The sequence below is a fragment of the Lepisma saccharinum genome, chromosome 1 (assembly GCF_977018435.1).
Source record: "Lepisma saccharinum chromosome 1, izLepSacc3.1, whole genome shotgun sequence".
In the NCBI taxonomy this organism is placed as follows: Eukaryota; Metazoa; Arthropoda; class Insecta; order Zygentoma; family Lepismatidae; genus Lepisma; species Lepisma saccharinum.
Window position 1 is genome coordinate 139,745,126 of NC_139229.1, and position 13,907 is coordinate 139,759,032.

General features: G+C 35.6%; 1 protein-coding gene across 2 annotated transcripts; it reads right to left on the bottom strand.

Annotated features, from left to right (window-relative positions):
• Positions 1 to 252: 252 nt before the first annotated feature.
• Positions 253 to 13,652, bottom strand: LOC146001680 (XK-related protein 6-like). 2 transcript variants are annotated; one of them, XM_083139322.1, is made up of 3 exons: positions 13,519 to 13,652; positions 2,539 to 4,622; positions 253 to 603 (listed from the first exon to the last, which is right to left on the bottom strand). In XM_083139322.1, exons 2-3 carry the CDS (start codon positions 4,523 to 4,525, stop codon positions 467 to 469), a joined length of 2,124 nt encoding a protein of 707 aa, XP_082995448.1. In that variant the 5' UTR covers positions 4,526 to 4,622; positions 13,519 to 13,652; the 3' UTR covers positions 253 to 466. The 2 variants fall into 2 exon arrangements, with proteins under 2 accessions (XP_082995448.1, XP_082995458.1); XM_083139332.1 differs by having other exon boundaries at positions 13,479 to 13,646.
• Between the last annotated feature and the right edge of the window lie 255 nt (positions 13,653 to 13,907).

The window sequence follows — 13,907 nt, forward strand, 5'->3', positions numbered from 1 at the left end:
GACTGTCACACTTTGTATTTTCCAAGCATTTGTGCAAGATGTTTGGGTATAAAATTTGAGTTATCAGGGTGAGGATCATAGATTGTTGAATGTACTTGCATCACATATCAATTTCATTTGATTAAAACAATACGGTGCTTTTGAAACTAACATTGTTAAGTCTTTTTAAAATCTTTGGGTTTGTGCACATAAAATACCAGTTCAACAGTAAGAATACACTCCAATTAGCATAAATATATATATAAAATTTTATTACAAAATACATTATTATTTTTACACAATATTACAAAATGTACATTATTTCCATCTTCAAAACCGTCAGTTGACATGTAAAAAAGCAAAAGTATTTCCAAAAATTTCAAATATTTCTAAAAGAAAAAGAGCTCCCAAACTGAGGGAAAGCATCCTGAGTAACACAAATTAAATATGGTACGGAAATCACATTCTTTGGTTCCAGGCACTCTTATCACAATTTTGTTTCGTGTAAATTTCTTCCTCCGTGGCCTCTGAATAGCTGATAGGGTCTCAGTCTTGATGGCCTCACATGATACAGCTGCTGTGGCATTTGAAGATGATCCACATCATTTTCAGAATCCACATCACCTATAAAAGAAAAAGTATAAATTAATATTCCATGGAAATAAAAAAGAACAAAGGTGATGAGAAATGAATGTGGAACTTGGGTTGAGGCAAAACGAAAAAAGGAAGTCCATGCATCTAACAAAGTTAAAAGAAAGGGTCAATTAACCTAGTGGTCACAAGAATGCAGGGTAGGTAGGAAGACAGCCAATACTATGGGCAAACTGAGAGGGACATCAGGAATATTGATCCAAGGACCCACATCAACCCATTCCCACATGAGAAAACTCAATAGTGTTTATATATCAATTGGCATAGATCAGCTGTATCAGGAATTACTGAAATTTTGTTCTAAGCAATACTAAGAACTTATTTGGTACTTTAGTATTATACGGACTACCTGAAGCAAAAGACACACTTATGGACATAATAGGAACACTGTATTTTGATTAGGTTAGTTTAGGTACTTATAATGAATGTCAATTACACAAAGCAATAAATGCAATGAGGTAGTCCGTATAATACTCAAGTAGCACTTATTCTAAATACTTCAATATAAATTAAAAACCATTCATTTTTAAAGCTTCACATTTTTAAATGTAATCTTAGAACATTTAATTTATTAATTAACAAAAGGTTGGATTGAAGTTAATTAATTCTTGCACTGGAGTGACCTTCCCAAAGGCAGCTCAACTTGTAGCAGCATGAATAACTATGCAATATATTCTACAGCAGACTCCACCATATCGCTGCTTGAGAATATGACAGAACTACAGTGTAACAACACACTGATTTTTGTGCATCATACTCCACATAAGGAGAAGGTGTCTGAAGAATTCTGCTCAAAGGTTCTTTTGTTTGTGGTTCCTCTATAACTTCATTATTCACTGGTGAGAAAGCTCCAAGAACATATTTACAAACCATCAGCATTGTTCAATATTCTTGTCTTTATGTTTACACAAATCCTAATTATGACGATAAAAAAACAATTTTATAAGTTTCAGCAAGTCATTTACGACTTCTTCATTTCCGATCAGCATGACAAAAAAGTAATTTTCTTAAATTGTTACTACTGATTCTACAATCCTTTACATACTTGAGCATTAAGAAAAATCAAATACAACTCCAAGACTACCAGGTCATTTTTTTTCTTCCAAATTTCCTTGCAGAAGATGCCAATAGCAACTTTCCACCAATTATAAAATAATTTTAACCAGGAGTAGAAAAATACAGGGTGCCCAGTCACCATAGCATCTGAATTTACAAATCCAGTTCTAATTTTTTTCTATAATTCAAGTTCACTTACAGAAATTTTCACTAACTTTTTTTTTATTAAACGATGAGTAAAGTATGTGTTTGTGTATCATTAAATCAGAATAATAAACATGCAATTATATTTTTTTACATTATTGGTACGCGAATTTTAGTCTGCAGTGATATGGTGAATTTGGCCATATGAAGGGCTCGGGTGTAAAACATGGTAAGTGACATTTTGGTCATTTTGGAGTTACAATGTGCATCGTGTAGTCCATCCGATTGTACAGCTGACAGTGCAATCGTGCGTGTTTTTATCCCCTTTTTTACGAGTTTCCATTTCTAAGGGATCTTAATGGCTTTCGTCGGCTTTAATGGGTCTCTTAAATAGTGAGGTTTTTTAAATTGAAATATGTCAGGGATAGTTTTTAAATGTTTCTAACCCAACCCTCTACCTAATACTCATATTATACTTTACAATGCAGCATTATGTTTTAGTTCTTAGAAAGAATTGGAACCTGATGAAGGGGGCAGTTGTACCCTGAAATGTCATTCTTCAACAATTGCATACTCACTTATGTAAGTAATTTTTTAAAAATAATTTTATACTATTTTTAGTATTGTTTACATTGTAGAATTAAGGGCAAAAAAGTAAATAATTACAGAACCATGTACAATTTTTCAAAAGTGAAATCAACAACTTACCATCACTTGAGTTAGTGGAAGTAATGAAGTGTTCAGATCTCACAGCTTTTCTCGATTTGGGTCTCCTGTAGTACTTGAATTCTCGTGGAAGAGTATAGGATCTTGGCAAGGATATTTGACTATCAATGTCTGATGGAATTCTGTAAGACTTGTACATCACTTTCTCATGTCTCGATGCTTTATCACCCTTTTTTGAGCACCCCGAATGATTGCTTCCACTAAACTCATCAGAGTAGTGACATATTTGATTGTACTTCCACTCTATGTCTTTGTAATCGTAGTAAACGCAAGTCCTGTCTAAATAGTGAGGGGCTAAGAGCACTTCAGGGGTTTTCGATCTTTGTTTTCGTGGGGGTGGCACAATGTATGGAAGGTGAGGAGGTTCTGGCCTTAGCCAAGGTTGTTTTTTGGTTCCGGGAATTGGTTGCCTAAGGGTTCCGGATTCACTTATATCACTTGGGTGTGGTCTCTGTATTTTACCCTGCTTTATTTCTTCTTCAATTACTCTCAGTTCTGCTAACTGCTGCTGTTTCTTCTCCTGCAACTTCTGCTGAATGTTAACCCTGGAACCTATACTGCCTTCATTTTCACTAGATCCGGTGTGAGGTAATGGTCTTTTCCAGAATGGATGTGGCATGTGGTTGCCATTCTCGTTCAGTCTATCGGTGATGGACGGCATTATCGGTGGTGGGATGAAAGTTGTGGGTTTCTTCTTCTTCCTCTTCATGGCAGGATTAAATCGACAATTGAATACGCCAGGCACGTATGGTCCACCATTAATGTTCTGGTAATGTCCGTTTCCTATTTTACCGCATATGTGATGATGCTGGGTTTTATCTTTATACCGTGTTAGCATGTCATCTGGAGCCGATTCGTGCAGCATCTGCGACGGATTAACCAGAGTATGTTCTGCACAAACATTAGCTTTACATCCAGCACATGTAGACTGATTACTATCACTGTACTTGTACCTTAAGCGACTGACATGGAAATACTTGTAGTACAGAATCATAAAAATAATCCCAGCTAGAAATGATGTAAAAACGAGCACAACAACACTATTCTGGTACCATGGTTCCTCTCCGCTCACGCCCACCAACCACACAGCAATAAGTAACGTGTTTTCCAGGAACATTGTTATGTAAAACAACATCATTTTTTGCCTTGGATTAACCTCCTGAAGATTCACGTAACAAAACACATATATTAATGCGATGAGGGCAGACAAGACTGCTTTCTTCTTCTTTGAAATCTTTTCTCCGTGGAAGACATTCTTTGGAGAGATTAGCCATAGAAACATACTTATCCAGTGTAAACCTATTACCAAGAACACCCAGTAACTGTAGACAGTTGTGTACACTGTCAATGATGTAGCACGTGATGTTACAGTTCCCAAGCGCCAAAGAAACTGGAAAATCACTCCCAGCCACGTCAACACCAGCCGATGAACATTCTGAATCCTGACGTTTTTACTGAAAGAGGCAAGTGCCCAACATACACTGAACAACGATAACATTGTTGACACTGTATTCAAGTCACTGAACTCTTTCATTGATGGTTTTTGCCAAAGAAGATATAACTGGATCAGCAACATAGGCGCTGCTTCGCTAAATGCATGCATCAATCGAAGCATGCACAAGTCTCTTACTTCATGTTTCACATATCGTAAATCAACAGGAATGAACAGCTTGAAGTACCTCCACAGAACACCACATTGAAGAATATGCAAAGCAATTACAAATGCATCTTTGTAATCCCTGCGGTCGTTATTGTTTTCCAAATTCTGCAGGTACCATTTCAAAGACATTATTTGGCTCAACAATAATGATATCACAATGAACGTCAATGTTACAGCAAACCATGTGTACTGCCGCTGTTCAAACAAGGCGTACACCATCACCACGTCGAACACCACATCACAGAAATAAGATGCCAAAGAAATTATGTTGAAAAGAACATCACAGAGAGGAAGAAACTCATAAGCCATTTTCAAGGATGCTGACTGCTCCCACGAAATTCATCTTCCAGGACCATTCCTGCATTGGCTATTGGCACTTGTAGGTTGACACATCCTCTGCAACCACCTGCAAGACAATAATTGCTACATATAGTTGTGTTTGTTGTGTCATAAATAAAGTTTTATTCCTCGCATTTAAAATATGTTTCTTGACATGTCCATGCTATTCTTGTGACTATCAGAGATAATAGTTTTTCGCTGATATCATAAAATCTACCACTTGAATACATTGTATACATTTATTTGAATATTGAATTCTTTCAAGTTTTATAGCATTGAAGTTGTAAATTTTGATATACAGTTGAGACTGCTAGTTCTGCGTAATTCTGTTTTATACGTAAATTACTGTAGGTCCCGGGAAAATATAATTTAAAAATGTGTTAATTAAGCCTTAGTAGTACATAATGCATTTATACGTAATTCAGTGTTGTACATAATAATTTTCATAAAATACAGTTGATTTGTACGTAACCAAGCTACAACAATGTCACAGAAGTGACAGTTTTCAGTTGCTACTGGTCCGTCATGGAGAACAGAAAGAAGAAAAGTTACACACTTGACCAGAAAGTAAAAATTATATGGGAAGTGTGTGCAATCCACATAAAACTAAAACTGAATTGGCTGCAGATTTAGGCATCGCTTGTACCACACTTTGCACATTAGAAAAAGAAATGCTATTTTAGATAATTTTTAAAAATAGCATCAACATTGTGTTACACCTAGGTATAATGGCTATGAAATTAATTTAATACAAACAAGTGAGTATGAGGATACTGGATAGGGTAATGGTTCCGAATGTTTAATGATTTTTCTCAAATTTCATAGGAGTATTAAGAAGCAGGGTTGGCCCGGGTGGGACCAGCTCAGTTTTCCCCACGCGGGTTTTTCAGAAAATGTTGTAAATTATTGCTTTAAATAATTGTGAGGTTCTAGAATTGTCAAAAGTTTGAGAAAACTTGTAAAATAAAGGCTTAGCCAAGCTTATAATACTCAAAATAAAATTTAATGAGGTACAAGTCACAGTGGTTTTTTCAGGATATTTTTCTCAAATCATGCCAGAAATAGTAATGGACTTTTAACAGAAATAATATGAAAATATATCCAAGAAAAAAAATCAAGAGGGTCTGAAATATTTAGATAAAACACTGAATGAACAAAGCTTATAATTTTGAAATGTGGTATCACTAAGATATCAGTCACTTCCGTATGTGGGCAAGCCACATAGTTTCACCACTGACGATCGACTTTTACCATAAATTTTCCATGTATAAAACATTACATAAGGAGAATTGAGTATATTTTATTGAAATGTTGTTAAAGTAGAATAAAGTTAATTGTGGTATAATTAAATCAAACACCTTTCAAATGATTCATTTCATTTCTCAAAATTTAGTGTGTGTGCAAATGTTCTGTTTTCTTTCCAATGCCTTGCACTGAAACAGTAACCCTTCCCTCCCTCAGTGCATTGATTGAACGTAATGGGTTGCTTGCCCATGTAGGATAAATGTTATTTGTGGTTAGGAGCTCTATACCCAAGAAGTCGAGCACACTCATAATCTACCATGATTTCTTTATTTCTTAAAAATAGGGGGTGTGAGGTACTCGAGTAAATACAATTGGCATAGTCCATATCAATTCAGGCAGGGGGGTTACCTTCATAGTCTCAGATGTTATTGAATTAAACATATGTTAAAATTCAGGACAAAGTAAGAAACCCGTATTTTTTTTTTGTCCAAAAAACTTCCTGGCCCGAGATACAGGTTGCCAAAGATGGCACCTCGGGTATCATTTCTCACATGCAATTTTCGGCAAAATATTAAAATACTCTATCTCTGGAACGGTTCAAGATATTTTGTTGCTGTTTCTTGTATTTGAAAGAGAATGAGTTTCTGATTAAAACGATAACCTCCGTTTGAAAATATGTGTGCAAGTTCTCTTGCTGTAGCCTTCTGATTTTTTTTTTTTTTTGAAAAATCAAAAATAATATTTCTTTCAAAAATGCCAATCCCAATAATTTTGATTTTTTTACTGTTGATCAGTACAATACAGTACTACATTCTTTGAAAAGGAGAACTTCCACTTTTGAGATTAACAGGTTTTATAAACAATTGAGAATGTTGCCATACATTAAACCAGTTTCCATTACCACATTCTCACATATTCGTCTCATGAAATCAAAATCTAGTCTTATTTGACATGGCATTTTAATTCTTCGTAAAGATAAGTAACAGACACAGCTTTCAAAACATATTAAAGCTTCCAAAATATATGTGCAAGTTCCAAAACATATTACAGGTTCCAAAGCATACCACTTCTGTGCACTCTGCTTAGAACTGAAATTAACAATTCAATGAACTAAAAATTTGCGATGTTTTAAAGACTGTGGGTACCCCAGTTCCTATTGGTTCAACAGGAAGGCATCACTCAATATCAAAGGAAGATACTGATGCAGTTGAACCAGGTGCGGATCCTGCATTATTTACCTGGGGGTTCACTGAAGTCATGTGACACATATTCAGTTTCCGCAAATAGACTTCCTTTGATAAACAAAAGGATGGGGGAGGGCTTAAAAGGTTTGTCCAGATTTTTTTTCATCTGGGATTATAAGGTTTCATAGTAGGGGTGTGAATAAATTTAGGGCTGAAACTACAATAAATTGTGCCTTTATAAAAAATGTGGGGTTTTATTGGAAAATCATGGATGTCCTCAGGTAGGGGCAAGGAAGATTTTTTTTCCAGGAGGGGCAAAAAATACTTATTCAGTCTGAAGTTACTGTAACGCTTTTATAATAGTTACCATAAATTACTGTGACTGAAATTAAATTATATGCATGTAATATATATTTTTGGGTTGACATTAATTTTCCGGGAGGGGGGGGCTCCTTTTCCCCTCCCAGACGTCCATGTCGACTAATCATCAAAACTGGTCCTACATTTATTAAAGGTAAATGGCAACTAATGGCATGTGGTGCATACTAGAAATTGAACCTGAGACCTTTCATTCATATGCGACAGCTTTGTTCAAATTTGGGGCTGGTCGACCACCACAAGTTTTCCTTCAGCGGACAAGGAAGTTTGTTTATGATAATTATGTGCATTTCTAGCAGTCATTTCTTACCTGCATGGACAGAAATGTATACACTGCAACAAATGACATAAGTGTAACCTAGATAAACTCCATCACTCGCAGCATCATTTAATACTTTCCAACAAGTATCCAAGCACTTCAAAAACTAACAAACTTGAGACATTGACAGTTTGAAACCGAGCGCCAGCGAGTCACATCTTCGTGCCATTCTTTATTTCTCTTTCACGAACCTGAACCGTTTCCACCTTTAAGGAAAAACCTCTGAATGTACACACAAGCAATTTTGGTAATGTATCACTTTTATTTTAATTCATTGCATTTAATTCCAGCTTTTATTCGTTTCTACTCATCCATCTCTGCCACATTTATTCCAAGAAGTTCGGTGCAAAAATGATACAAAGAGAAGATTGAATATGCAATGTGTGCGTTTCAAACTTGAACCCCACAGGGACAACACTGGAAGGGAGTAAGAAGCAGCAAGAACGGAGCTTTGTGCCGTGGCTTCTGCGAGAGAATGAACTGCGCATGACCGTTGGTTGGAGATACGAGTTCTGCAATATCCTCTTCCATGTATTTTAGCCTATTCCCTCCTCGAGCTTCTGCTCCCGCACGAGCTGTCCTGTGGAGGTTCAGCTGAGGGTCTGCACCAGGGCGGCCGACTCGCGGTTTCTCCTTCTCAGCAAAAGAGTTTGCCATGTTATGGACACAAATACGTAACTTAATGTGTAAAAATGTTAGTGAAATAATGTGAAAAGGTAAACACATTGTTTATTCTGGAGGTGATTATCGTATATTACTGGGGGTTCACTGATCCTGTGCACTATAAGGCCAACCATGCCTGAGTTGAACAAATTTTTAGTTCTTTGAATTGCTAATTTCAGTTCTAAGCGGAGTGCACAGAAGTGTGCTTTGGAACCTGTAATATGTTTTGGAACTTGCACATATATTTTATAAGCTTTAATATGTTTTGAAAGCTGTGTCTGCTACTTATCTTTATGAAGAATTAAAATGCTATGTCAAATAAGACTAGATTTTGATTTCATGAGACGAATATGTGAGAATGTGGTAATGGAAATTGGTTTAACGTATGGCAACATTTTCAATTGTTTATAAAACCTGTTAAACTCAAAAGTGGAAGTTCTCCTTTTCAGGGAATGTAGTACTGTATGGCTGATCAACAGTAGAAAAATCAAAATTATTGGGCAATTGAAAGAAATATTATTTTTGATTTTTCAAAAAAAAAATCAGAAGGCTACAGCAAGAGAACTTGCACACATATTTCCAAATGGAGATTATCATTTTAATCAGAAACTTATTCTCAAATACAAGAAACAGCAACAAAATATCTTGAACCGTTCTAGAGTTAATATTTTGCCGAAAATCACATGTTAGAAATGACTCCCAAGGTGTCATCTTTGCCAACCTGTATCTCGGGCCAGGAATTTTTTCAAACGCATAAAACTTTCAGGAGCATTGTAACATTACCTGCACTGTAAATTCACAATAAAATTATCGAAACATAATGAATGATTTAGGAGGAGCATGGGTGGGGTGGATGGGCAAAGAAAGATAACTCATCTATTTAGTGACCATAACATGTTTCTGCAGCTAGAAAACTTGACAGACTGCAATGGTATTACATGTGAGTGAAATTGAACAATGGGTTTCAAGATGGTGCATGAAAAACTGATGCTCTCTTTTTCCCCAAAACTGTTGGCAATGCACTTTCGAAGTATAAGGAATTAAATTCAGTCATTGTGGATAATTCGTTCGTCCTCAATTTTGTAGTAAAACATTTAAAACTATATTTTATAATTTAGGAGAGGAGTGGCAGTAAAATCGCAAACATACATTTTCCCATAAATGTAAAGCTTTTGAGTAGCAACTTTTAGAGTTACAAGATAACTTAAAGGATTGGTGTCATATTGTATTTGAGAAAAATTTGTCACCATGGTGGACGACAGACTGACTTAACATGCCTTGCGAGAGCTTTAACTTATGCAAATATTTGAGGTTAGAGATTTGGGGGGGGGGGGGGGTTTCCATTCAAATAATACATATAAAATTTAACATTTATATCTTTTTCCAACATATATGTAAAATTTTACACCTTAACTGCACCATATATAATTATTAGATGATTTGATTGATTTGGTGTTTTAAGCCCACTTTATACACAGTAAGGCTAATCGGGACTGGGCCTACAGTTTAAAGTGGGATCCGAACCACTTAGTGCCTCCACCGGGTATCGAACCCGGGACCCCTTGATTACAAGGCGACGACGCTACCACTGCGCCATCGGGGAGGCCCAATTATTAGATGAATAAAAGAAAGTGCTTAAGGGGGTGGGAAATATCCAACTCTTACATATTAGGCCTTAATTGACACGTGGTTTCTGGAGGGGATTGTGAAATAAATTGTGGGGGGACAGTATCCAACTCTATGTCTTAGATTATGGCGGGTATTTTAGTTAGAGGGGGATTGAGCATTAAATTGACGGGGGTATCCAATCTTGATGGCGCAACTTGCTCCATAATCCCCCCCTGTTGGCACCATGGCACACCCAGGTTAGGTTTTTTCGGAAAAAAAACAAAAAAAAAAAAAACGGGCAAAATGCCAACCGTTAGGAAGTGCTTTAGAATACTGGAATTGACTGTGGAAGTAAGTGTGAAGCTTGGAGAAACTAATCAGCAGTTAAAAGCTTCACTAAGTATTAGTTATACTGGATAAATTATGATTTGAAATGTAGCTTGCGCAAGAAGGCATTCTTAAGTCTCCAGTTGACTTGGACACAAGTTTTCATGTGAGGGTCCAAAGGGGTTTTGTGCTCAAGACCAATCAGGTGTTTAAAACATTTAGGGGTATTATTTTATTGCTAAAACCCTAAACCTGACCAACTCCAACAAACCTAACAATGAAGGGATTTATTCATGTCAAGAGCCCTAAACCTGACATCTAACGTAACAACAATCGTTCTCCAGAACACGTGCAGTAAGTCACTAAGACTCTGAAGTATGTGTTAACAGGTATAATTATAAATCGAACCATGTAAAAAATGTCTGTACACCATGATAAATTCAGATTTAAAGAATTGGAAGTTTAGTTATGAATGGTAACCTAGTAGGTTTTGGGTCATTCCATGTCAAATGAACCAAATTTTGGTCAATTTTGAACATGACCATCTCTAATTTTATTCATACTTAGTTGTTATGAAGTACCACCTAAGGTAGGAAAAATTGCAAAATTGCAGATTTGTATCTGTTGTAGTTTTCCAGTTAGAACCCTCTGAAATATGAAAAAAAGCACAATTTTTTAATTGTTTTAAAATATATTTTAAATATTAAATTTAATGTTTTAAAATTTTTTCAATATTTTTTAAATTTTTTTAACAAGTATTTGTTAAAAACTTGCCCTTCCCCCCCAAAGCGAGATCCGAAGTTATGCCCCTTTCCTACGTACCCATTATTTTACCATTTGGCCCTTTACAAAGGAATGGAATTTACATTGCAATATTCCCATTGGTCTTACCTAGTGCAGAGTATATGTTTATAGTACATGTCAAAAACTATGATTCCATTGCGATCCCATAACAAAACTCCTAAGACTTGATGTTGAAATATGTATGTTTATATGCGTGCATTTTTAAAATTTTTAAAATAAGCTATAGGTTTTTGAAAAATTTAAATGACCTTGACATGAAAAAAAATTGAAAAGTAGTCATGTGATATATGTAATTAAAGCTCATAGCAAAAGCAACAATTTGGTTCTTATCCCAACCTTCTACGTCAATTCTAGCTTGATTTATGAGCTATTTCTGCAATTTTCCTACCTTAGGTGGTACTTCATAACAACTAAGTATGAATAAAATCAGAGATGGTCAGGTGTTTTTCATTGGTTCACTTGACATGGAATGACCCTTTTTTTTGTTGTTATTTTAAAATAATAAGTCATTAGATACTTTGTAAAATAATCATTACAAATTTCAGTAACAGTTTCATAGATCAGAGACACATTAAAATCGGATATTTTGTGTTTTGCATGGTTCGTACTTACCAATTTTGTATTGTGGAACATAGTTCAAGGTGTCATTATGCTTTTGACATGAAAACAAATGCAATTTTTCACATTCTGAGTGCTTTTTTATTATTCCTTTCTTCGCTTCCGGAACACACAATATGGAGGGCACATCTTGATTCACGTTGTGGGTATGCTGTGTTTCAACCTTCTGCACCGAAAAATACCTACGATCGTGTTCGTCACTGGTGGAAATTATACATTATGCACGGGTAGCTGACGTATAGCCCCACAAACCATTTCCGATAAGGTTAGGTTAGGTTTGGTTACGTTAGGCAAGCATAGTAAAAAAAAAAAAGGGGGGGGATTGAAACACTGAGAGGGGCTTACGTCATCAAACGTACGCAGCAACCAGTTGTCATAAGGCAAGCAAATGAAAGAAATGGCAATTTTGCGTCGGTGAGATATTTCTCTTTAAAAATACATGATTTCCCGGTCAAATATACTCCACGATGAAAGAAAATACCTCGACGAATGTTGTAAACCTTGTAGAAACTCATTTCGGTAAGTAGTTTCTTGTGTAAAATTGAAGAGATGTGTCTCCGATGTATGAAACTGTTACCCAAACTTCAACTGTTTTAGTGAATGCGGAACGACTTAAGATAACCGGACCCCTCTCCGATTTTCTTCACATTTGGCATACTCACTAATTGAGGCCTCCTAATCATGAATCTGAAGTTGCAAAATAAGCGAAAATAAGGCGTTAGTTTTTGGAATGGAAACCGTCGATTTTCATGAATTTTTTTGTTTCACAAGGAAATATATATATTCCTGATACTACCACAACACCAAATTTTAACTATATTTGCCTAACCTATCCACACGTCAATGGTTCACAATTATTTTGCAATTTCTAGATCCTGATACTACCATGACACCAAATTTTAACTATGTTTGCCTAACCTAACCACACGTCAATGGTTCGTGGGGCTAGCGTCAATGGTTCACAATTATTACGCAACTTCTAGACGTTTCCGACAAATTTTAACTTCAGATTCGTCATTAGCAGGCCTCAATTAGTAAGTACCAAATATGAAGAAAATCGGAGAGGGGTCCGGTCATCTTAAGTCATACCGTGAATGCTTTGCTTCGATTATTTTCAACAAAATGGGAAACAAACATTATTTTACAGAACCTCATTCACATAATACACACTACATTCACTACTGTACATGCTATGTTTTGCATGTTCCTGTAGCTTTGTGTGGACTTTACTGTCTTGCTGGTTTTCATCTGTATAAGTCCATGTCTCTATTCTTTCAGCCTCCTGTGTGTGTGCGTGCACATCTTTTATAATCATAACCTGTGTGTGCGCGCACATCTTTTGTAATCATAACCTATGTGTGTGCACACATCTTTTATAATCATAACCTGTGTGTGTGCGCGCACATCTTTTATAATAACTACTATAATGTAGGGATATTTGACTTTCCACAACATCTATACATGAGTTCAAAAGGGATTAAAATTGTAACATGTTTTGATGTGATCGGGTTATAAATACTAATTATTGTCAATAAATATTTGTAGCACAAGCACTATTGTGCATGTATATAATTGTTGTTCTGTAGCAAATTCATATCTTCTCAATGTAATATGACGAACGCAACCTCGAATTGCTTATATTTTTTCGCATATGAACTTTTTTCTAGCCACTAATTACAAGATTCTCTTTTACTGTTAGAAAATGTACTTTTCTTAACAACAGCTCTGATCCAGAGAATAAAAGAATTTGTCTGGGTCATGTACGGCATGTTTTTACCTTAATATGTAAATTTATCTGCACATATTTACTACTATACCTCGGATAAAATATATACAAACAACTTCATTGATATGAAATGGAAATAAGTAGAAAAATTGTCCATGGACGATCACTACAACTAGAAAAAATATAGGATTCTCAATAAAGCTTCCGTGATTATGTACACAGACTACTGACTTTGGAATGTGAAGAGCAGAGCTGCAGGTAAATCTGAAGGGCGTCTTCTTTTAGGCACCGTTATATTAACGAAGAGGTCAAAATGTCCACGACAGAAAAAACATATTTCCAAATGGGATTAAATATTTCATAATTGAAACCTCTTCCTTTCTTTTCACTTTCATTGTGAAAGTTGAAAATATAAAGCATATATAATGTACTAATTTCTTGTTAAATTCATTCTATCTACCGGTGTTAAAGAGACTGCAA

Coding starts and splice junctions, on each gene's coding strand:
- LOC146001680 (XM_083139322.1), bottom strand. CDS start 4,525: ATGGCTTATGAGTTTCTTCCTCTCTGTGATGTTCTTTTCAACATAATT. Junction 604..2,538: donor TTCCACTAACTCAAGTGATG/GTAAGTTGTTGA, acceptor TTTCTTTTATAG/GTGATGTGGATTCTGAAAAT.